General features: G+C 40.9%; 3 protein-coding genes across 5 annotated transcripts; 1 reads left to right on the plus strand and 2 right to left on the minus strand.

Annotated features, from left to right (window-relative positions):
* Position 1: 1 nt before the first annotated feature.
* Positions 2-7727, minus strand: fastkd1 (FAST kinase domains 1). Of its 2 annotated transcripts, none has more exons than XM_049594628.1 (15): positions 7691-7727; positions 6758-7255; positions 6594-6662; positions 6186-6311; positions 5706-6104; positions 5494-5604; positions 4578-4709; positions 4015-4501; positions 3818-3932; positions 2370-2498; positions 2113-2244; positions 1911-2024; positions 1515-1659; positions 1302-1416; positions 2-1199 (listed from the first exon to the last, which is right to left on the minus strand). In XM_049594628.1, the coding sequence occupies exons 2-15, from the start codon at positions 7090-7092 to the stop codon at positions 1104-1106; spliced, it is 2505 nt and encodes an 834-aa protein (XP_049450585.1). In that variant the 5' UTR covers positions 7093-7255; positions 7691-7727; the 3' UTR covers positions 2-1103. The 2 variants fall into 2 exon arrangements, with proteins under 2 accessions (XP_049450585.1, XP_049450584.1); XM_049594627.1 differs by having other exon boundaries at positions 7403-7710.
* Positions 7728-9260: 1533 nt separating this feature from the next.
* Positions 9261-16982, plus strand: ppig (peptidylprolyl isomerase G (cyclophilin G)). 2 transcript variants are annotated; one of them, XM_049594388.1, is made up of 13 exons: positions 9261-9395; positions 10005-10088; positions 10400-10474; positions 10576-10683; positions 10954-10998; positions 11087-11174; positions 11300-11329; positions 11429-11568; positions 11669-11843; positions 11929-12114; positions 12217-12307; positions 12501-12640; positions 14125-16982. In XM_049594388.1, exons 2-13 carry the CDS (start codon positions 10028-10030, stop codon positions 15122-15124), a joined length of 2139 nt encoding a protein of 712 aa, XP_049450345.1. In that variant the 5' UTR covers positions 9261-9395; positions 10005-10027; the 3' UTR covers positions 15125-16982. The 2 variants fall into 2 exon arrangements, with proteins under 2 accessions (XP_049450345.1, XP_049450346.1); XM_049594389.1 differs by lacking the exon at positions 9261-9395 and adding an exon at positions 9483-9907.
* Positions 16983-17005: 23 nt separating this feature from the next.
* Positions 17006-22900, minus strand: cfap210 (cilia and flagella associated protein 210). The gene is made up of 9 exons (XM_049594390.1): positions 22712-22900; positions 21231-21439; positions 20946-21119; positions 20657-20862; positions 20327-20483; positions 20101-20240; positions 19806-19998; positions 18556-18720; positions 17006-18449 (listed from the first exon to the last, which is right to left on the minus strand). Exons 1-9 carry the CDS (start codon positions 22758-22760, stop codon positions 18093-18095), a joined length of 1650 nt encoding a protein of 549 aa, XP_049450347.1. The 5' UTR covers positions 22761-22900; the 3' UTR covers positions 17006-18092.
* Positions 22901-23320: the final 420 nt, after the last annotated feature.

The following is a 23320-nucleotide window of genomic DNA, read 5'->3' on the forward strand; positions in this document are numbered from 1 at the left end:
TTTGGCTTATTTCTGTTGTTTTAACTAGACTTTGTTGTTTTTGATGTTCTAGGCAAATCTCTTGTTGAGAATTTGCTACTTCCACCCATTAAATACAAATGTGAACTTGTAAATGGACTACACTTGAATAGTGCTTTTCTAGTCTTCCGACCACTCAAAGCGCATTTTACACTACATGTCACATTCACCCATTCACACACTAATGACTGTGACTATCATACATGGTGCCACCTGCCACTCAGCAGCCATTCATTTGCACTCACACACCATTGGAACAGACATCAGGGGCAATTTGGGGTTCAGTATCTTGCCCAAGGACATTTCGACATGCAGACTGGAGGAGCCAGGGGTCAAACCACCAGTCTTCTGATTAGCGGATGACCCCCTTTACCTGTGAGCCCCAGCTGCCTGGGGTTTGCATAGAAAATCATATTTTTGTTTTAAGTCAATTGCAACAGGCACCTTGTACCTCTTCAGTTTAAAATATCATCTACCACAGGCTCACTGTGTCTATTCAGCATTTTCCATTGTTCTGTTTTCAAGCGATACTTTTTTAAAAAAGGCAAATAACAACATTATTCAGGACCAGAAATATTGTGGCCCTGTGCATGTTCATAACAAATTTCATTTTACACGTTTTTATACTGCTCTATGAGAAAAGTCACCAGCCAGAACATATTAAATTGACTAAACGGTTCAGTTACTAAATGTCAAGGCCTTGATTTTAAGATCCTTCGTATGTCTCACCTTCAAGGCAGCGTGTTATACATGATAGCCAGAAATGTGAAACTTCACTCTGCAATTCAGAATATCCCATTCATGTTTGATACACAATTAAAAAAAAGATAACAAAGCTTTGTATTTTATTTAAAATACTCATTTTAATACAAAAAGCCATAATATATAGTCTCACTTAACATGAATGAGGTAGATTCATGTCAACTTAACGCTCAATGACTAAAAATAAAGAGCACTTGATGTATGTTAACAAACTGTTTTCTTAACTCTGTTCAGTCGTTCAGCCTGAAAATACTCAGACTTATCTCACAGCTGTGTCAGAGCACTGAGTGTAACATTACTTCACTGTTCAATAAATAAGGCCTTCAAGAAGAAAGCTCTCTAAATATGTTCTTCTTCAGATATTCCTTCCAGGCGTCCGGTGTTGAAAGCTCCATAGAGTTCCATTCAAAGTGAGGGATCTGTAAAACACAAGTGATTCACTGTCTGTCTGAGTGTTGCTGACTTTTAAACCAAATCAGTGGAAGAGATGTACAATGCAGTCTTCAATGATGTCATCTCACCTGCACCACACGGTATCCTAGAATTTCCAGGTGTCTTTTCTTCATCAGGGATTCACCTTTCATGTGGTGAGAGTTCTTGCAGAAGGACCTTGAATCAAGGAAGTCCACAGCAACCCTGAGTGACGAGTAGAAACAGAATGTCAGAAACATTTAATTTCTGATTGGTCCACTGTAATTATTCATCTTTAATATCCATGTCTGATATATTGTCACCGCTGAGCTCCAGGTGGCAACTCATTCCGGATATTTTCCACTGAGCCCGGCCCCCAGTGAACCTTTCCTCTGTCTGAGATCTGCAGCGTGCTGGGCTCGCTGTACGGCAATGGCTGCAGGTGTTTGTCCAGTATGCATTCAAAGTCTGAAAAGGCAAAGTATGGTCAAATTACACTTCTATCCTAGTAATTTATTTTCTTTTAGTTTAAATAAACTTGTGTTCCTTGGATTTAAGAGTTATTACACGAAATGCATTCATATAAATTGAATAGATGCACTGAAAGTACAGGGGTTCCCATCATGTACGTTTCTTTTTCTTCAGGTGCAGACTTTATCAGAATAGAAAAGAAAATTAGCCGTTAATACAGAGATAGAAAATCCCCAAATATTACTCACCTATGGTGTAAAAATATGGAGTGACAACTTCTCCTCGAACACAGTTAATGCCCCCGAGAACTTCACTCAGCATTTTGTGGATTTGCTGCTGCACAGGACTCAAAGAGCTGTTCCCTGAAAACATTTTGTCACACAGATTTATCTGTATTCCATTTTCCCACCTAAACCAGAGATTGTTTATTGGTGCATATTTATTTTGTACCTTTCTTTTGCAACTGCTGGCAGTAGCGCTCATGAAACCATGGCACCTGGAACTCGGGACACTCTAGACACACGGCACGGTTGAGCTCCATGAGGCGCAATCTGGTCCGCATGTTGAGGGTATCAGGTAGAGCTGTGAGGACGACAGTTACATTAGTTCTACTGAAGGGCAAAGTCTTCACATTTTAAAGGGAATATTTTGCTACCGATTCAAATGATCAATTATATTACACATTTGCAAGTAAAGTGGGGGCATACTTTCCAGTTGGGCATCCAGCTTTCCCAGAAAATCTATACTGAAGATTTCTCTGGCTAGCTCCTCAGGAAAACAGTCGGCCATAGCCAAAGTGTACGCCAGGAGAACCAGCAGATGTGGGTCAAAGGAGCCTGCAAACACAAGAGAGAAAGGTGTTAGTGTAAACTTATAATAAGAAAAAATTTAGTAACCATCTTGAGATTCTAAGCTTCCACCAGCCAGTCAAGTTGCAGTTCACATCCATATCTGTCCAGACTCATATGTAGCCAAAAATGCTTCAAACATGGATGTTGCTGCAAAGAAGCCTTACATTCTAAGACATGAATGTTTCACACACACATATTTCCCCCGGCAGCACAGAGGATCTATACAATCAGCACAGTTTCAAGGTGGGCACCCAAGATTAGTGTCACCAATTCAGCATCTGACCAAATAACTAACTCCTTCTGTTCCTGAGTGATGATATCAGGGAGTGGCCAGAGGTGTGTTTTATTATGATTTCACAGTGAAGCTGACCTTTGAGCTTTTGGGTAAAAGATACCATCACGTCATCATTTTATTCTTTTAGACATCTGTGTAAAATGTTGTCGTAATTAGCACAGGAATTCATGAATTATGGCCAAAAATGTGTTTGATGTGTGTGTTTGGTGACCTCTGATCACCAACATCTGATCAGTTAATCTTTGAATCTACGTGGACATTTGTGCCAGTCTGATTTATCAGACGTAGACTGTGGGTACAAGTCTGCCATTAGCTGTCTATTCCAGCTGGCATTCTTCCTTCTCCATGAAAAAAGACGCTAAGAGCCTGAGTAAGCTGTGACTCATTGAATAAAATCCACGCTGAAGTCCAAAGATGCGTTTTATGATCACTTATTTAACAATCAACTGAGATAAGAAAGCAAAATGAGATGAAATGAAATATTATGTTGTGTGTGATTATGGTCAACAGAAAATATCGGCACCAAAACCTCACCCTCTTTGTCTAAAAGCTGCCACGCCAGTGAATGAACAGGTAAAATAATGTGAAAACACACCCACCCCTGGGCCAATTACTACCGGAGGTGAAAGTGACCACTAGAACATGTGCAGCCTAAACAAACAAATAAACAACAGAGGATAAATACACATTCTGGCTCCCACAGTCAGGGCACTGCTGCTGCATCCTCGGCTTAGCACCGCCCAAGGTGACTGTGATTGGTTTAGAGAATTACAAACAAGCCAGAGCTTTTTAACCTATACAAGAATTATAATGGGTGCTTCCAGACCTTCCTCTAGCGCTGACACAGCGTAAGGTCTGGCGACGCAATGCCAGTTAGTTATTATGCCAAATGTAAGGAAATTCCCTTCAGGTGTTCCTGAGATACTGTTTTTAAGGGAACAGGACAGATGTGAGGTCACAGTAAACTTGACCACCAAAGGCATTAAAATGTGTGAACTGACGGACTTACTGATGTGAGGAGTGAAGCGCTGAATACAAACATCATACAACTCGTCTGCTTGAACAGGGTCATAATTCAGGACAGTAAAGGGTAGCAGGGTGGCATATGTTGCTGAGTGGTGAATCTGAGGAATAATGAAGAAAAAGTACAGTTAATATCTGTTCAATTATTCCAGACTCAACATATTGTGATGTCTCTGAGAGCACCTTGTCAATGTCTTTAATGACCACACTGGCGATCCGTTCCATCAGCGGAGGGCAGAGGTGATTTATCCTGGTTAAGAAGAGCGCCAACTCAGGCACATTGCTCCAGTTTATTTGGTCCATCATCCTCTTGAGCGTGGCCATCGACTCCTCCAGCAACATTTCCTCAAACCACTCTCCTGAAATGTGCCTGAGCTCCTCCAGCACCAAGTCCAGCTGGTCGGCCGTTTGCAGCCGCTCGCGCCCGCAGTGCTTCAGGTTCTGCAGCAGACGCACGTACTTGCTGGGAGTGTTGTAGCGGTAGGAGGGATCGTTACGTATCCACTTGGCGACGGCGAAAGAAATAGTGTTGAGGTCACTGAGGCTGCACTGAGCCACCACCGCCTCCACCCGTGAGAGCATGCCTCCGTCAAGCCGCAGGTTGGGCAGCATGGAGAGAACACGAGTCAGCATGGTCACTTCATAGGGGAAGACGCTGCGCTGCAAAAAGCTGCAAGATAAAGTAGAATCATCACTCTGCATTATATTCATCAAGGAGAAAAGCTGTTGCTTAATGGAACACTTACTTGGTCAAAATGCTTTTTAGTATATTGAAGAGTTCAGGGTTCTGGTACTGCAGCAGAAAAAGGGCTTGGCTGATTCTGGCCACCTCCACCGGCTTGTAGACATGAAGGTTCCGTTTTATCACCACTGCAATTCTGCAAAATAATTTAGTAATAACTATAGTTTACTCAATATTTAATAGACATTTATATACGGGTGGGGTCTATTTACAAAAACAGATAAAATACACATTATGATAAGAATTCAGAATAAAATGAGTGGGAGATTTTACAATTAAAAAAAAAAATAAACTTGTCTTCTCACTTGTGGTGAGACTTTGTCAGCTGCCACCTCCAAGGTCAAGAGTGAATTATCAACCTCAGTTTTTAAAGGTCAAGTGTGTAAGATTTAGTTCCATCTAGTGGTGAAGGTGCACAGCGAAAACTTCTCCCGTGTGCCGAGTGTGTAGGTGAACTACAGTGGCCAACGCAAAAATGTGAATGGCTCAATCTAGAGTCAGTGTTTGTTTTGTCCGACCGTAAATGGCTCACTGTAATGCAACAAAACATGACAAGTCTCATTTTCAGGTGATTAACTAATTAAAACATATTTTGAATATAATTTCTGCCGACAGATGACCCTAAATCCTGCACACTGGACCTTTAAGACAACATGAGTGAAAGATCCTCAAGGTGGAAATTTCAACATCTACAATTTCATGACAACTGGGCAACTGCATCTGCCAAGTAAGATGATGTGACATGCTCCTAAATGAGCCTGTTTCCGCCATCAAGATTAAATATTCAACTTTACCTCAAAAATGTTGTCATTACTGCACTGACATGGCAATATTGATAAATCTGCAATAAGCTGACATTGGTCGATATACTGGCTGCACTTAAGTTATGGAGGTGCTATATGGTGAAGATGTGAACTCACTTGTTCAGTAAGCTAAGATTCCTGCTCTGTATCTCCTCCAGAGCTTCAGCTACAGCCAGAGCCTGATGTGCAGTGAGCTCGTCCGCCAACAGGAGGGCAGTGTTCTCCAACCTGAGAGGGAGGAAACCACATTAGAGATGTGTTACTCTCAAGAATTGCGGTAAAGGGTTCAAATTCCACTCACAGATCCCTCTAATGACAAAAAAACGAACCCTTCTCTGATCTCCTGACTGGCCATCGGAGCCAGTGCGACAAACAGTTTGGTGAAGGAGAAGGAATCCGTGCTTGAATCAATCAGCTCTGTCAGTCTCTGTTTGACAGCCAGCCTGAAGTCACAGTTGTTGAACTGCAGGGACTGATACAGACCCAAAATGATGCTGATGTTTTCTGCGTCCAGCCTGGGAATGTTGCTCAGGATGATCTTGTTGCACTTCTCCAGCAGAGGCCGGTAACTGTACTTGATGTTGCGCAGGAACTGTACCAATCTCCGTGGGTTGTTGTAATTTGAGGGATCCATGTTGTCCAGGAGTTGATCTGCCCTGCTGATGAGCGCATCCCGAAGCCGGGGAGACACCAGAGATGATATGCTGATCATCAGTGTAGTTAGGATCCTGGGAAAACACGACCGCAGAGTCAATACACAATATTTGATTATATATTTGTTGTTTGATTATGTCTGTCTCATGACCGACCTGGCATCATTGATGGATGACAACCTCTGATCCACAATACTGGTGATGTGGCCCATTAGAGGACTGTGGTGAAGGTGCTGATCACTTAGGCAGATGGAAAACTTGGACAGGGAAGCCATTGGAAATCTGCAAAAATCCACATTCATGTAACATCTCATTAGTGCTGAAGCAATTCAACAAAAACTCACTGCTGTCACTGTATATCTTATATTTTTGGGTTAAGGACTGCCGGTCGGAACAAGACAATTGAGGGTATCACCACTAGGCTTTGAGAAATTATGATTTCCATTTTCCACTTTTTTAACATTTTATAGACTTCACAATTACTTGATTTATTAAAAAAAGGCCAGATTATAAGTTAATGAAATGAAAGTTAGTCGCAGCTCAAAAGAAGAGATGCAATCATACCGGTCTATTCTGAGCCATGCTTCTGAAACCAACTGCTGAACAAGAGAGTCATGTGGGTCCACATTCAACCTAAAAGATGGACAATACATACAGTATGTTATCATTACTATATTATAATTCAAACACACAACTCTAAAACTGATTGTGTCTGTATCTTAATGTACCTCAGGAAAGTGTAAAGCATGTCGATCAACATTAAATCATCCATAAGAGCAATTTTGTTCTCTGCCAAAACCCGGAGGGTCAAGAACTGTGGGTGGCTCTTGATGAGCTCCACAGTCCTGAGCATTTGGGGTTTCTCTCTCTGAAATTGCCACAGCATCCCCACAGCTTTGCTGACATGGTTCACCGTGAGCTTGGCCCTGTTCTTGCCCACCACATCAAACACCTGGTCTTCAGCAGAGCAAACCCGTAGCTGCTCCAGAACCTGGTCTCGGGTCACTACTCCCCCGTGGAAGAACCTCCGAAGGGAGGAATGCACACACCGGAGCCGAAACATCTCCACAGATCTGGGCTCAGATTAAGTTTGCACTGGGGTCTCCATTGTGCCAACAGTGTCCCTACTGGAGCACCTCAATGTCAAAGCAACAGACAGCCAGATGAAATCACACCAACAAAACTGCAGGCTTAAGGTAGTGGATTTTAGGTGCTCCTTCAGGGACCTGAAGAATAACACACAAACACACACAAGAAACACATTATTTTAACCTGTGTCACAGTGTCACAATTCTGTTTGGTTACAAGTTAAACTGAGTGTACCATAAAAACACTTGAAAGACAGTGAGGTTAGTTCAGTGTGACATGCTGACCTCAGGTTCAGACGGTTTCATCTCACAGACAGCCCAAATCAGAGATTTCATGTGACTTTCCTCCAGAGTACCACTACACTGAAGTGAGCTACTGGCAGCTAACTTCAGTTTGCTAACACGATATTCACGTGCATAGACAAACAATCCACTAAAATGACTGACAACGCCAGATAACACCTGCTAGCTGCGTTCTTAGCTAGATTTACTTAGATTATAGCGATTCAAACATTATATATACAGCACAAATAGAATAAGTCATCAAAACCGCTGATTCAAAGTCAAAATTACCCAGCATGTGTGGTACACAGTTTCACTTCCGTAGCCAGTGACGTAACGATTTTGGGGATTTTGAAACCCTGGGTTTTGTCTTACAGGCAGGCAACAGCTCATGTAAATGTGGTCGAGAGCGTTCTTCCCTGCCTGTATACTTTGCAAAAAAAATCTTTTATTGTGTTTGCGTAACTCAGAAAAAAAAACAGACAGCAACTTTACAAGTCCCTGTTTCACTATCAACGGTTACTACTTCAGAACTCCAGAAAAATTACACACAGAGATGCAACAACTTCCAACAAACTTGTTTTAATAATAAATAAATACCATTTTTATAAAGCATTTTTGGTTTTTGGAAATTTAATATACTATTACTCAGTTGTTAAAACGACATCACATTGTATGAAGAGCATATTATGATTTGTATAGGACTTGAAACTCAAAGTTCAGGAATTGACCTGGTACTTGCATGCTTGAATCAGGATTTGAGTTGGGATTTCCTTGTCTTGACTAGGGACTTGACTTGGGACTTAATGTCATTCTTTGCTGGGGACTCGACTCAGGACATACCTTGGGACCTGTTGTCAGTCTTGACTTGGGACTTCCCTGTCTTAACCTTAGACTTGACTCAGGACTTGTCATTCTTGACTTGGGACTTCCCTGCCTTGACTGGGGACTTGTCAGTCTTGACTTGGGACTTGATAAGAGACTTCCCTGTCTTGACTCAGGACTTGACTTGGGACTTAATATCAGTCATGACTTGGTACTTGACACCAGACTTGACTTGGGACTTGTTGTCAGTCTTGACACAGAACTTCCCTGACTTGGGACTTGAGTTGAGACTTCCCTGTCTTGACTCAGGACTTGACTGGGGACTTAATATCAGTCATGACATGGGACTTGACACCGGACATGTTGTCAGTCTTGACACAGGACTTCCCTGTCTTGACTTGGGACTTGACTCTGGACTTAATGCCAGTCTTGACTTGGGACTTGACTCAGGACTTGACTTGGGACTTTTTGTCAGTCTTGAGGATGACCCTGCCTTGAGTTGTGACTTGACCCACGACTTCCCTGTCTTGACTTGAGACTTGACACTGGACTTGTCAGTCGTGACTTGGGACTTGGCTCAGGACTTCCCTATATTGACTCAGGACTTGACTCTGGACGTAATGCCAGTCTTGACTTGGGACTTGACTCATGACTTGACTTGGGACTTGTTGTCAGTCTTGACACAGGACTTCCCTGTCTTGACTTGGGACTTGTCGGTCTTGACCCAAGACTTTCCTGTCTTGACTCAGGACTTTACTCGGGACTTAATATCAGTCGTGACTTGGGGCTTGACACTGGACTTGACTCTAGACTTGTCGGTTTTGACTTGGGACTTGAGCACAAAGACTTGAGACTTACTTGTGACTTGCTAAACTCTGACTTGGTCCCACCTCTGATGAACACTGCCCTAAAAATGGAAATGAGTGATGTGGGTCATTAAACGTCGTGTGAAAGTTCTGAGTTACCTGTCAGACTAATCTCTGGTCATAAAATCTCGCGGTGCTTCGCAGCTACGTGCTCGGCTGCGTTGACTGGCGCACGGTTCTCGAAATACATTGACGTCCCTGCCGCGCCATCTTTAGAAAACAGTGAGCCCAACACTGAATGAAACTTAATTTTCGTCGTTTGTGAGAGCTGCCTGCTGTATGGAGTGATATCCTTGTGTTTCCAGGTGACGTAACATCGTATTAATAACATTTAGGCGATATTACTGCTACGTGTGTAGTTAAAATGTCGAAATTGTACGGTTATCGTCATGTAGAAGAATCCCTCTACATGTTGTCCGGCTGAGGCTAGCTGGAGTTGCTAATGCTAACACCAGGCCTACCGTTGGGGTGACCGTGTGTCTTGTAACGTTATGTGAAACTATAACCGTAGTATCCAGATTGATGCGTGTGTGAGCATCTGTGATTGTCAAACACTAAAATGCATCTTCGCAATCGGCTTCACAGGTTAAGCGAGACTTAAAACGCGTTGCTAACAGGCTAACGCTAGCTTGTTACTAATAACAATCGAACATTAGCTAGCCTAATCGTGTTTATTATTATCATCCAGCTGTCGTCGTATTGTTGGCTGTGTCAGTGACGTTTATGGTGCTCATTTGAAATCCTGCAAGAGCAATTTATAGCCGACACCTACTGCTTTCATTAGACTTCTGTGACATCGTTGAGCTGATCAGAGCTGGTAGGTGTGCAGGATGTTTAGCTCACTTAGGTTGACATTCTACTGGCACGTTTTCAAGGGCTAAATTGTTTTTGTGATGTTTGTTTTTCACCTTCAGGTGTTTGATCAGTGAAAGTGATCATGGGGATCAAGACTCCGCGCACTCGGTGCTTTCTTGACATTGGCATCAGTAATGTGCTCGGTAAGAAATACACCTCAACTTTCTGGCTACTTAACTATTATATTTACTTACTTGAGAGTTTACTATGTAATTACAACTAAATGTAATGCAGTCTAATATGACAGTCCTGCAATAAATGTTGCCTCTGTTTCTGTTATACTGTATTCTGTTGTAGAGAGGTGTTGATTCATCAGGTTATTATGGAGAAACTGTGTACTAAAAACTGTAATATACCACATTAATTCAGCAAGATGAACCTAAAGTAGTGACCTCTAGCCTGGATGTAATTTCTCATCACGATGAACAAACCTAACAGCGCTCTTTCCTTGCAGTCGGCAGAGTTGTGGTTGAATTGTTTTCAGACATCTGTCCCAAAACATGTGAAAACTTCAGATGCCTCTGCACAGGTGAATAATACATTGTCGCCACAAGAATACGCCTGAAAACCTTTTTCTTTCATGGCATGGTTTAATATTGATAACTGAAAACTGACTGTGGTTTCATTCAGGTGAAAAAGGCATTGGTAAAGGAACTATGAAACCCCTGCACTACAAAGGATGTCTGTTCCATCGCGTTGTGAAAGACTTCATGATTCAAGGAGGAGACTTCAGCGAAGGTGAGTTAATAAAGTTTGAAGGACGGTGTACTTAGCTTAAAGGCCTTGTTTAAGTCCAGATATTTAAAGACTGCGAAGATGTAGTGAATGACTGCAAATCTCTTTGTTAATGTCATCACAAAGTTCTCACTTTTTACCTGTCAGCATCTAATAATAAAAGCATCAACCAAGCCTAACATATATTTGAATAACTAGCCGTTAGCAGAAGTTTTATAACTCTTTCCTGTAGAAGTCCCCTTTCTCACATTTTATTTTTTTCTGACATCATAGGTAATGGAAGAGGAGGAGAATCCATCTATGGAGGCTTTTTTGAAGGTAAAGAGGCCACTGTCAGAGCTGTCAGTTGTTATCCAAACCGACGTTGGCTTCAAGATGGCAGTACAATCTTATCCTTTTCCCCCAGATGAAAGCTTCGCCATTAAACACAACAAGGAATACCTGCTGTCTATGGCCAATCGCGGCAAAGATACAAATGGATCACAGTTTTTCATGTAAGCACTACATATTATGTATTATATATTTGCTGCATTTGCCTTATTTGTTCATTCTATCACCCTTTAGACATACAAATAATTAAATGCCTTTTTTTCTTGAATGGCCTGCTGCAAAACTTCAGAACAACAAAACCTTCCCCACATTTGGATGGGTAAGTGGTTCTTAATTGCATCTTAAACTTTGATTGATTGCATGGTGCACAATTCAATATATTTTGCTCAACAAGCTCAACACCATTGTATTTTCTCAGTGTCCATGTGGTTTTTGGTCATGTGATTTCTGGCCAAGAAGTTGTTCAAGCCATGGAGAACCAGAAAACAGATCCTAATAGCAGACCGTATGCTGACGTCAAAGTTTTGAACTGTGGAGAGCTTGTCCCTAAATCTAAAGGTTTGTTTGTGTGGAGCATTTTCAGTACTTTGACTGTGTACAATAACAGCTTTTAGATTTTATAAAGCAGTGTTTCTAACAGACTCTTCAATGTTTGCAGCAAAGAAAGATGAAAAAAAGAAAGACCGAGCCTCACCCAGTTCCAGCAGCAGCTCCAGCGACTCCAAGAGCTCATCAGACTCCTCTGACTCTGAAGAGTCAGAGAAGGAATCTAAGAAGAAGAAAAAGAAGGCGAAAAAGCTAAAAAAGAAACAGAAGAAGAAGGAGAAGAAAAAGTACCTAATTTATTGTCACATTCTGACTTTCTGCAGTGCAAACGGTACCTAGTGTCTTAACTCTAAATTGCAATGCTTTCCTTAGGTCAGAGGCTGAAAGCGCTGAGGAGAAAGAACAAGAAGAGCTGGTTACATCTACTGTACGTCCTGAAGAAATTCCACCCATCCCAGAGAATCGATTCCTCATGAGGAGGAGTCCGCAGGTGGGCCAGAAGCCAAAAGAAGAAGCTGAAAAAAATCCGTCAAATAAGGAGGAAAGGCCACGAGAGAGGTTAGTCTGCGTGACTAACAGCTGGTATGACAAACATCGAACATAATGCCATTGTCTGTTAATTTTTATGCCTTGCTTTTTTTTCCTTTCCTCTCTCTCTAGCACTGGCATATCATATAATTCTCAGTCATCATATCACAGAAGACTGGTGATGACACGATCTGGGAGAAAGATTAAAGGCAGGGGTCCAAGGGTAGGTGAACTGCAGTGATGAGAAGAGCTCAACTAAACTTTCATCCACTATGTCACATATCATAGAGTCTAATGAGATTGTAATATGTCAAGTTGCTCTTATAATGCAGAGATGCATAAAATTTAATTTCATCTTTTATACAAATTTTAATGGCAGTTATGTATAATTGTGATATGTCATTTCTTCCATCCAGCGCTATCGGACTCCGTCACGCTCTCGTTCAAGGTCCAGAGATCGTTTTCGGCGCAGTGAAACTCCTCCTCACTGGCGTCAGGAGATACACCGTCAGAGGATGAGGGCAGTCACCGGAGAGCGGTGGATAAAGGGTGACAAGTAAGATAACCTCACTTTAACTTATTAAAGGGATATTTTGGATTTTTTGAACCGGAGCTGGATGAGGTGTTTATATAAGTATAATCAGTGTATTAGATACAGTAAATGATGGTTGGCATGCCACCAGTGTGGAGAAGCAGGCAGGAGTACTGCCATGGAAGCTAAGCAATGTACTGCTGGGGGTTGGGCAGCAGCAAAAGGTATTTGAGCCACCTAAAAAAACAATGTAAGTTTAACTGTATACTATATTTAGAGTACTTTAACCACTTCACTTTGCCACCAGACAGCCCTGTCCAACGGAGAACTGAACTGAAGCTTATCTACAGTCTCTTCAAAGCCACCAGACTCCATTGAGAATAACATTAGTTTTACCTTGCAGGATGTGGGAGTTGCGGGTCTATCACTTATGTTGAATAGGAAGTAATCCTTTTAAAATCACCCAATTCAAGCAATAACACGAACAAACAAATCAATTGAGGCAGCTGTAGACCAGCAATTCCCAAGTTCTGCAAGCTAAAATAACTGTTTTTGTCAATGGAGACTGCTGGCTTTAAAGAGAGTATGGATAACCACTTCATTTCCCTGTCAGACAGGTTGTCTGACAACAAGGTCAGCGGAAAATATTCTAAAAAAAAATTCAATTTTTTTTTTTTTAGGTGGGCCTTTTTTTTTAGTAGAATAAAATATGTTTTGCTGCTGTCCCCGTTGCAAATTTGTATTTCCTGATTTACCCTGATATTCTTACCTTAACCCAAAGAGATGTTAGTCCTCTTGCCTGAACCAAACCAGTCAGACCAACAAAGAAAGTGAGTATTAGCCAATCAGAGGGAGAGTTGGATGGGTCATGCCTTCGCTCTCTAAGGAAACCCAAATTCATGCCCCAGTCCACAGCAGCACAGTGCTCAGCTTCTGCGTTGGTACTCTTGCCTACCTCTCTCAACTGGGGACATGCTGACACCTGCTGTACTAGGTAATACACTGGCTATGGATAAGTACCTTCTACAGTCCCACTTCAAAAAAATCCAAACTATTCATTTAAAGAGTGTGTAAAAGCATAATTCACAAATAAAAACAAACCAAAGGCAATAACATAAGACTGTACATGGACATTTTAAATGTACTCTGCAAGTCAGAGTGCTTAGCTTCATTGGAAACTGGCAAATAACATTCCTTTACTGATGAAAGATTTGACATTAAAGAAGTAAACAGGTACCTGAAATCTTCTCAGGTATGAGTTGTGGGGAAAATTAATAAGCCATTGCCATACTGTTTTATATTTCAAAGCTAATTGGCACCACTAAACAACAACATTCACCATGTAAGCAAATAATTAAAATGTTTTTTAAACTTTTAAGTAATGTGTCTAACATATGTATTAGATCAGCACTTTAATGTCCATGTGCACTGTCATGTCCATGTTCCAGTGTTGCCTGATGTTAGTTGTCATGTTCTGTAGGTGACATTTACACTGTTCTTTTTAACAGAGGCGACATGAATGATGCCAAGGATGAGGCAGCTAAAGCTCCAAGAAGAGAGAGACGGACCTCCGACACAAAGCAGGACCACACGGCTGAGGGTAAAAAAGACAAGAAAACTCGGTCACACAGATCCAAAAGCAAAGAAGAGGACACTGCTGAGAAGGATGACAAGCATAGCAAACACAAGGCTAAGAAAAGAGATAAATCTCGAAGCCGCAGTAAAAGCAGAGAAAAGAGTAGGAGGTCAAAAAGCAGAGAGAAGGCTCACAAGCACAAAAGTGATGATAGAAGAGGTCGCTCAAGGAGCAAGGACCGAAATGCTAATAAGAAAGAGAGGGAGTCAGAGTCTAATCACAGTAAAGATAGAAATAAGGGCCATGAGTCTGATAAAAAGCATAAAGAGGATACCAAAGGAAGGAATGGTGAGAGAACTAGGACAAAGTCACGAAGCAAGGAAAGACCAACTACAAAAGACGGGCACAGATCAAATAGCAGGAACAAGGATAGGAGCGGACCTGCGGTGTCCAAAGACAAAGAAGAAAAACGAGAAAAAGACAAAGAGAGGGGCAGAGAACGTAGCAGGAGTCAGGACAGACGACACAACAGTGAAAGGGATAATAAGAAGCGAGGAACATCCAGGGATAAAGAACGTCGAACAAGAAGTCCAGACAGAAAGAAGCCTAGAGACTCCGGCAGAGGCAGGCGCTCCAGAAGCAGGAGTAATAAGAGGGACCACAGCAAAGATCGGTCCTCTCATAGGAAGGACAAAGACAGAGAATCTGACAACCACAGGAGAAGACGTAGCAGCAGTTCTGAGAGCGATAGAGATGCGAAAAGGAAGACTCAAAAGAGTTCAGAGTCCAAACGAAGAGAATCAAATAGTACCTCCAGATCCAAAGACAGAAGAAGCCCAGCCAAACCAAGACCAGATAGTACAAAGGGCAAAGACAGAAATGACAGCAAGAGGAAAAAATCTAGCTCTAGCTCAGGCTCTGACAGTGACTGATGATATTCTTAGGGAATAGATTGGGAGTTTTGAAGTCTACCCCTATTTTATACCCACGACACGTGTAGTATGCAGCATCAGCTTTCCATCTAGAGGGGGATGCGTTCACTTTCCTCATTCAGTGTAGAAAAACCTACTCCACAGTTCAGCCAAAGAGAGCATGAGTGTACAAAAGTCTGTCCAAACTAATTTCTTAAACTGTTAAAGGGATAAATAGATACTCCAACTTCATTACAATACTTTGAAAAATACTGATAATTGATACCATAGGTATCATAGGTACCATAGAGAAAAAAATAAATTGAGGGCATAAAATTTTAAATTATGTATTAAAAGAAAAATATAACAAGGAATAACACAACTTATCCTTTCTTGGTTAGCAGCAGAGAACATCAGAATGACTGTAGTAAACAAGTGCAGCTGTTACCAGTGTATCGATGCTGCGGATAAGGACTAATGACAGTTTCAAATACATCTACGTATTGATTCATAGATAGTGTTTTTTGAGCACAGTACATTTGATCGCCCCCAGTGTTGGAGAAGCAGGCAGGAAGACCACCACAGAAGCTAAGCAATGTGGATGGGATGCACCAAAAATAGTGTTTCTGCCACCAAAAAAGTGGATCTAATTTTAAATGTACGCTACATTTAATTTTCACTGCTTTACCTTTCTGTCAGGCAGTTATATCCATCTATGCTTTCTTCAAAAACACCAGACTCCTTTACAAAAACACTAATTTACTCCCAGAACAAGAGAACTGATGGCCTACAGTCTAATCCTTTAAAACATCAAAGTGATTTGGGGTGTTTTAAAGGGTTAGTTCAGGTTTACCAGTATCACAGTAACACAAACTAGCCAATCAAGGCAACAGTTGACCAGCAACTCCCATGTTCTGTGAGGTAAAATTACTTCTTACTTGGAGTTCCCCATTGGAAGTGGCTGTCAGACAGAAAGGTAAAGCTGTGGAAATATTCTAAATCTAGTGTACAAGGTGGCTAAAATATGTTTTGCTGCTGCCCAGCCTCAGTGTATTACTTAACTTCTGTGGCGGTACTGCTGCCTGCTTCTCCAAACTGGTGGTGTGCCGACTGACATCCACTGTAGGTAGTACACCTACTATGGAAAGTACCTCATCCAAACTATCCCTTGATGAACTGTGAATACCGCTCAGACTTGCCATGGCAGACTGTTATGTGAGCTTTGGCTGAACTCTGGACTAAATTTTGGCACTGAATGGAAGTTCTGGATTTGACCCTCATTAAGTGCGTCACACTGCTGATGGGTAGCTGAAGCTGCACGGCCAGTTTAGAGGACGCTGAAAAATAAAGTCATCTACTGTTGGTACTGCATCAGCAGTGAGTACCAGGTGTTCTTTTAATTGTACATGACCAGGGGAGGTCCTTTTGAAGGCTGTTTTTTTTATTTTGAATTCTTTGGTAAATTATATTTTGACTTTACAGTAGTTGATATTTCAACCTGATTTTACTGTAACAGAGGGGACATTTTCTCCTGAAATCTGTTTAAGTTTGGCAAATGACGTTAACTTGTCAAGTTATTTTTACTACAACAATCAATCTGGAAGACAAAACCTTCATTTCTTGCATGCTTATCCCCATCATTATGTACATCAATGACCTTTCTTTTGTACATCCACGCTCTTGTACTGTAATCCTATTTGTTAACCAGTTTTGAGATACCTCTGGTTTGTTTTCTGTTTTTGTTTTTTTTTGAATGGAAAAAAATGTCATGCTGTAAGTACAACATAAAATCAGTTTCTATAAGTTTTGTTTTGTGCAAGTTGATTTTAAGAACTCGACTGCCATGTAGAACGATTAAAAGGTTTCACTTTGATCTTAATCATTGTTTTAATATTCTTTAAATGCTGATACATATGCAGTCTATTTACTGGAAGTCCAAACATTATTCACATCCAAAATCACAGTAATCAACAAGTGTCATCAAAACCTGTGCAAAAGGTTTTGATTGCAGCTGTCACCATCTTGTTTTCTGGAGCCAGAGGTGACCACATTTGGGCAAGAGGCTGGCGCTGTGGAGGAGCAAGGGGTGGATGTGACTTAGAAGTCAAGGAGTCTATCGGCAGATGTTCTGTTGCTCAAAGTGGCCAGTTATATAAAAATTCAGCCCCTGTACAGTTGTCAAGAATGTTGGAATTAGCTGTAGAGACCTAAACTGTTTTTCCTACCAGGCTGTAAACATGTCTATTTCCACCTTTAAAGTTGGGCATTCTAACATGGGGGTCTATTGGAATTGATTTGCTTCTGGAGCCAGCCTCAAGTAGCCATTCAAAGAACCACAGTTTTTGGCAGTTCCATGTTGGTTTCATTTTTCAGCCCCCAAGTTGCCGCTTGATATGAACTGACTTGATGTGGTTGTTGGACATTGCCTACACCTATCAGGATGTCCCATGAACACTATTTTAGTTCCACAGTGTAATGTGTTGTATTTTCTAAATATGAAAATTGGGTACAATACCTTTGTAACTGATGATGCAATATAATGATAATTCACAAGTTTCCAAAATCCCAATTTACATTTCACTATACAGTAGAGCTGCAACAATTAGTCCATGAATTGATAAGATGATTGAAAGAAAATGGATCGGCAACTACTTTGATAACTGATTACCCGTTTCAGTCAATTTTCAAACAAAAATGTCAAACATTTGCTGGTTCCAGTTTCTAAAATGTGAAACTCAGCTGCTTCTCTGTCATTTATGACAGTAAATCAGGAATCTCTGGGTTTTGGAGTGTTGGTTGGACAAAAGAAGCAATCTGAAGACTTAACTTTGGAAAACTCTACTGCACAACACAGTATTAAGTGTATTATAAATAGAGAAGTGAATGAGCGACACTGACACATATCTTTTGTCAAAATATCTTGAGGATGTTATTAAAACATTAAGTATGTTTAACACTCGTGAAACCAGAACTGCCAGCTGGGTGTGACCTACGACCATGTAAACCCAAGTCTTTTCTTTGCATCTTGAATATGCATGACCTCATTAAGCCTTTTAATGTTCTGGGTAGCATCAGAGACATATGTGGGCATTTGAGCACCAGTGCTGTCCTGAACGAGGTAGCTCGGCCTGACTCCACTAAAAATGGGACCGAGTCCTCCTCCGATCCCTTCTCTCGCAGCTTTGCAAAGTGGAAACACATTTCGCTGAGCCTGCACAGCTGCGTTGATGATGTCTTTTGAATACTGCTGAAACTGGTTTTCCTCTTCAGCTATGAGCTCTGCGTTCATCACTTGAAACTCATGCTCGTTTTTTCTCAGCTGCTGATTCCTGGCAATTTTTTGGGCCTGTATTTAAAGGATGAAAGATAAATGTCAAACAAGTGCCACAACTACAACCAAACCAAAACTATTCATTCTTGCAATAATGTGATGAAGATAGTGTGAACATTACCATTTCTGCGGCATTGAAGTCTTGTACTTTTCTTCCATCTTCTTTGACCTTCTGCGCCTTCAGTTGTTGTTTCTCAGTAAATATTCTGTCGGCCTCTTTCTTAGCCTCAAGTGTGTCTTGGGCGTTCTGTTTGGCTGCTTTATCCCTCTGCTCCTTTTCTTGCCTCTAATGAAAACAAGTTTGTGTCACAGGTGTGAGAACATTTTGTTAGCTGCATCAGGACTCTCAGGTGAAACCTGATCTCACTGCTGCTATTAACGAAAAATTAATCTTCACATTTTTTGAACCCACGCGTCTATGGATGGATTACTGGAAGGGCCTACCAGGCACAGGCCCAGGGGCTTAAAAGTTAAGGGGCCCCCCTGGCCCTTCACCTGCAGAATGTCATTCAAATTACTGACCAAGAAGACACTCAAAATTACCAGAAAGAGACAGAAAGACCAGAAAGAACTGCAAAGAGACACAAAATAACTACAAGGGGACACATAGTGACTACAAAGAGACATAGCTCAACCACAAAGAGACACAAAATGACTGTAAAAAACTGCAAAAAGACAGAAAATAACTATAAGGGGGAATTGACCTCATAGAGACACAAAATTAAGCTAAGAGACTCAAACAACTACAAAAAGACAAGAATACAACCACAAAGACACAAAGAGACTACAAAGAGACACAGAACAATCACAAAGACATAAAATGACCAAATTGACATGAAAAAGAACTACAAAACGACAGAAAATAACTCTAAGTGGACCCAAAATGACCAAATAATAAAAAAAAATTACTTCAGTAACACCAAATTACCTCAGAGACACAAAATTAAGGTCAAAGACATCCAAACGACCACAAAAAGACAAAACTACAACCACAAAGATACAAAAAGTCTACACAGAGACACAAGATGATGACAGAGAAAGACAAAACGACCAAAAAAGACGAAATTGCCTCAAAGAAAGTCAAAATTACCTCCAAAGAACTACAAAAAGACACAAGGAGACACAAAATGACTACAAAGAGAAACAAAACAATTTAAAACAAGACTAAATTACCTCAAAGAAACAAAAAACAGCCACAAACAGTCACAAAAATAAGACAAAGAGACAAAACAACCACAAGGACAAACAAACTAATGCAAAGAAAACACAAAATGACAACAAAGCGACACAAAAAGGGCACAAATTACCCCAATGAGACAGAAAACAACCACAAGGAGACACAAAACCACAAAACGATCAAACCACTGTTACCATTAATTCTCTGTGAGCGACAATCGACTCCAACATTGCTGCCTTCTTCTCCGCCTCCTCCCTCTGCTGTTGGGCCTGTTTTGCATCCTGTTTAGCGACAGCCTTTGCGATCCTCTGCTCCTCGTTGTCGGTCTGCTGCTGCTGCGTGACACTCAGCTTGTTCATGATCCTCTCGCGGCGCATCTGGGCCTCGCTGAAGAATGAAACAAGTATGACTGTGACACACCTGGAATCCACTGCATGTTTGACATGAAGCTAGGACACGGCTGATGATGTTTGTTTTGCTGGCTCTTACCTAAACAACTCCTTTTCTTTTTCTTTCCGTAACTTTATCATTTTTTGTTTTGCAGAGAGAAAAAGTTTCCTTTGCTCCTCTTCAGCCTCCTGTTTCTGTGCATCTGTCGCTTTTATGAGATCTTGATTGGAGATATATTCCTGTAAATACAGAGTATACAGTCGTAAGCTTGTGTGTTAGACGTAAGAATACAAATACTAGATAATCCGTGCTGCTAAGGCCCCACCAGGTGAGCGTGCATGAGGTTTCTCTTCAGCTCTGTTTGTCTTTCTTCCTCCATCCTTTGCTCCCACTGGTAGAGCTCTTGAAGGCGTTGGGCTTCCTCTCCGTCCTTTTTGTCCTCTAACTTCTGTCGCTCTTTCACTAGCTCATTGTCCTTGATCCTAAAGAAAAGGAAGCATATTCTCTTGTGAGGCAATACTTTTTAACTCAAGCCTTTCTGTCAGATTACTACTTGAAATTAATCACAACCAGGAATAGTTGGCCTGCAAAATAGGACGTTAGGCACATATTCTCCTGCAGCATGTAAGCGCTGCTTTGGTTTGATGTGACTTACTGTTTCTTTATGTCCTCTGCAACAGCCTGTCTCTCAAGCTTTTTCTGAAGTGCTTTCTCCTGCTCCTGTTTCAAGGCTCTCTCATCTTTGTTCTTTACCGTATCCAGGAATTCCTTGTCGACATCTTTAGAGGCACTTTTGATTCTTTGCTTCAGCTCAATCTGAGCCTCCCTCTCCTTCAGGACCTCCGTCAGCAAGAGCGCACGCTGTGGAAGTAGTAACAGTCACTCACTATCCCAAAACATCAAACTTATATATAGCTAAACATGTACAACCCAGTGACACTAACATGTAACCCTTTAACACGGTCAGTTTGATAATACAGCTGAGTCTTGGCTTTTTCGACGGCCTCTTTCCGCTGCTGCTCCCGATATTCGGCCTCTTCTTTATCCATCAATTTCCTTTTCTCCTCCTCAATCTCCTCCCGGATCTTCTTTGCCTCTAGCTTTTTCTGCCTTTGACCCTTCGATACAGAGAAACATACAGCGTGTTAACCTTTTACCTTGATGCAAAGTGTGCAACCTTACAACCACAGCAAGTAAAATCTGATAAAAGCCCAGTTCAGGTGACTTACAGCGATGGTATTGGACCACAGCTTCACCACCTCTTTTGACTGCAGGTGCAGGGCCTCTCTCTGCTTCGCTGCTTCTCTCATTCTCTCCTTGTCTTTATTAACCTGGTTCAGATCATCTTGAATCCTCAGCCATTCGGCCTTGGTTAAGACAGTGACTTGCCGGAGGTCTGGTGGCTGCATCATCCTGCTGGCTTCTTCAGCTGAAGACGCTATAAGGAAGACATCACTGTAAGACGACAGACTGCATCTAGAACACATAATGGGCTGAACATATGCACCATCACTTTGTGGACTGGCCAGATTAATAATTAAAAAGTCACATGTTACAGCAAATGATTTTATCCAGGAAGTCATGTGATGCATATTTATTTCTTCCATGTTGCAAGTTTACATTCTGTAGTTACACATGGAACTGAATAGCAGGTATCTTAAGTGCTTTTATTTATAGTCCCTGAATAACTTGGGATCAAGTTAGGCATTGCCTTTTGACATAACAACCTTTTTTTTGTCTGTAGCTGAGCCTATAAGGGTCAGTTATACCCTATGATAAGTGATGTAAGTTAGCATGTTGTTTACTTTACAACTTGTAAATTTTGCTCTCAGTATAGTTTTTGTTGTATACAGTTTTTTTCCATACTGTCCAAAATGTTCTGAATTTTAAAGGCTCTTCAGATATATTTTCCCTCTTAATGAATTTGGTCTTTTTTCAGGCAAAAAAGAAGTTAAATAGATGTATATGAGATAAGATAAGATAAGATAAGAGCAGTTGCAATACAAAGTTCTAGGAGTGCATACAAAGCATGCAAGGACTAACATAAGTAGAAGAGCAATGTAGCAAACCTAAACTACAATATATATCAAATTTAGAACTACATATACAAACTACACAACAATAAGGTGCAAATATAAGAACTAGCTCACTCTAAGGTACAAAATATAAAAATTACCTTAGAGTAAAGTGCAAAAAAATAGAACAGAATAACAAACAGTAAGGTGCAAACAGGTGCAGCCACTGTATACAATGGGTTACAAGTATAAATGTATAAAAAATATGGTTGCTTATGAATATCAATGAAGGGATTCAATATTTTTACCACCGATATTGTATCTTGTAACTACACAATATATGAGTGGGCACTTAAATTATTCAGTAATAAACTGAGGGTACAGTTCAACGCTTCTTCATAAGGTGAGGTTGTTCTTTGAGATTTTAACTATGGCCTTTCATTTCACAAATATGAATAAATAGAAAAACAGCACAGCAACCTTATAACAGGAAGTTGTTTTCATTTGAGAGTGGCTACAACAGTGGGCACGACAGATACATAAATATTAAACAACCTGTATATTCAGAGCCACTTTTAAATTGTTCTGACTTGAGTTTAATGTTGCAGTATTTAAATTACTAGCCATAACAGCTAACGTTAACAGCTAGCTACCTTCAGCTAAGTCAACCAAAACTCTGTTTCCTCAGCTCTCACCTCTCCTGTTGGAGCCTGTTCTCCGGCCGTGTTGAACCACCGATGCCATTTATATTTAGTATAATTCAGTACCTAAAGAAAGAAAGTTTACAACCAAATAAAACTGTTCAAAGGTGTTAGTGTCTCCAGGTTACATACACAGCTGCGGTTGGGTCTGCATGTTGCGTCGTATCCAGGCAACGGCTGAACCAATCTGAAGCCTCTCCGCTGATGACGACAGGTGGCGCTGTGCTTTCTAAAACAACATAGTCCTGAATGAACACCACACACCTGAACCCTGGCACTCTTTGTTAGATATTTTTTCTAATCATGTAACATGTCTTTCAGAAAAATCCTGAAATTTAAAAATACATTGTTTGTTACAAGTATTTCTTTTGTTTACAGGGAACAAAACAAAATCCCTGTTAAAGAAATGACTAAATAACTCTTATGCCAAACAGAAATCCTAGGAGGAATACAGGAGTAAGTGTGGGTCACAATATTATTGGCATCCTTTAAATGTCTTAAGACATCATTTTGTTTCAAGCAGATGAGTCCACTGTCAAGATCTGTAAAATAAATAATAATAGTAGCTTTCATTTATACAGCACATTTCAAGCCTAAAGTGCT

This window comes from Epinephelus fuscoguttatus, linkage group LG13, assembly GCF_011397635.1.
Source record: "Epinephelus fuscoguttatus linkage group LG13, E.fuscoguttatus.final_Chr_v1".
Classification (NCBI taxonomy): Eukaryota; Metazoa; Chordata; class Actinopteri; order Perciformes; family Serranidae; genus Epinephelus; species Epinephelus fuscoguttatus.

Coding starts and splice junctions, on each gene's coding strand:
- fastkd1 (XM_049594628.1), bottom strand. CDS start 7,092: ATGTTTCGGCTCCGGTGTGTGCATTCCTCCCTTCGGAGGTTCTTCCAC. Junction 5,605..5,705: donor AGTCAGGAGATCAGAGAAGG/GTTCGTTTTTTT, acceptor CCTCCCTCTCAG/GTTGGAGAACACTGCCCTCC. Junction 2,245..2,369: donor GCTGGATGCCCAACTGGAAA/GTATGCCCCCAC, acceptor TCGTCCTCACAG/CTCTACCTGATACCCTCAAC.
- ppig (XM_049594388.1), top strand. CDS start 10,028: ATGGGGATCAAGACTCCGCGCACTCGGTGCTTTCTTGACATTGGCATC. Junction 10,475..10,575: donor CTTCAGATGCCTCTGCACAG/GTGAATAATACA, acceptor GGTTTCATTCAG/GTGAAAAAGGCATTGGTAAA. Junction 10,684..10,953: donor AGGAGGAGACTTCAGCGAAG/GTGAGTTAATAA, acceptor CTGACATCATAG/GTAATGGAAGAGGAGGAGAA.
- cfap210 (XM_049594390.1), bottom strand. CDS start 22,760: ATGGCATCGGTGGTTCAACACGGCCGGAGAACAGGCTCCAACAGGAGA. Junction 20,863..20,945: donor ACCGTGTTAAAGGGTTACAT/GTTAGTGTCACT, acceptor CTACTTCCACAG/CGTGCGCTCTTGCTGACGGA. Junction 20,241..20,326: donor ACCTCATGCACGCTCACCTG/GTGGGGCCTTAG, acceptor CTGTATTTACAG/GAATATATCTCCAATCAAGA.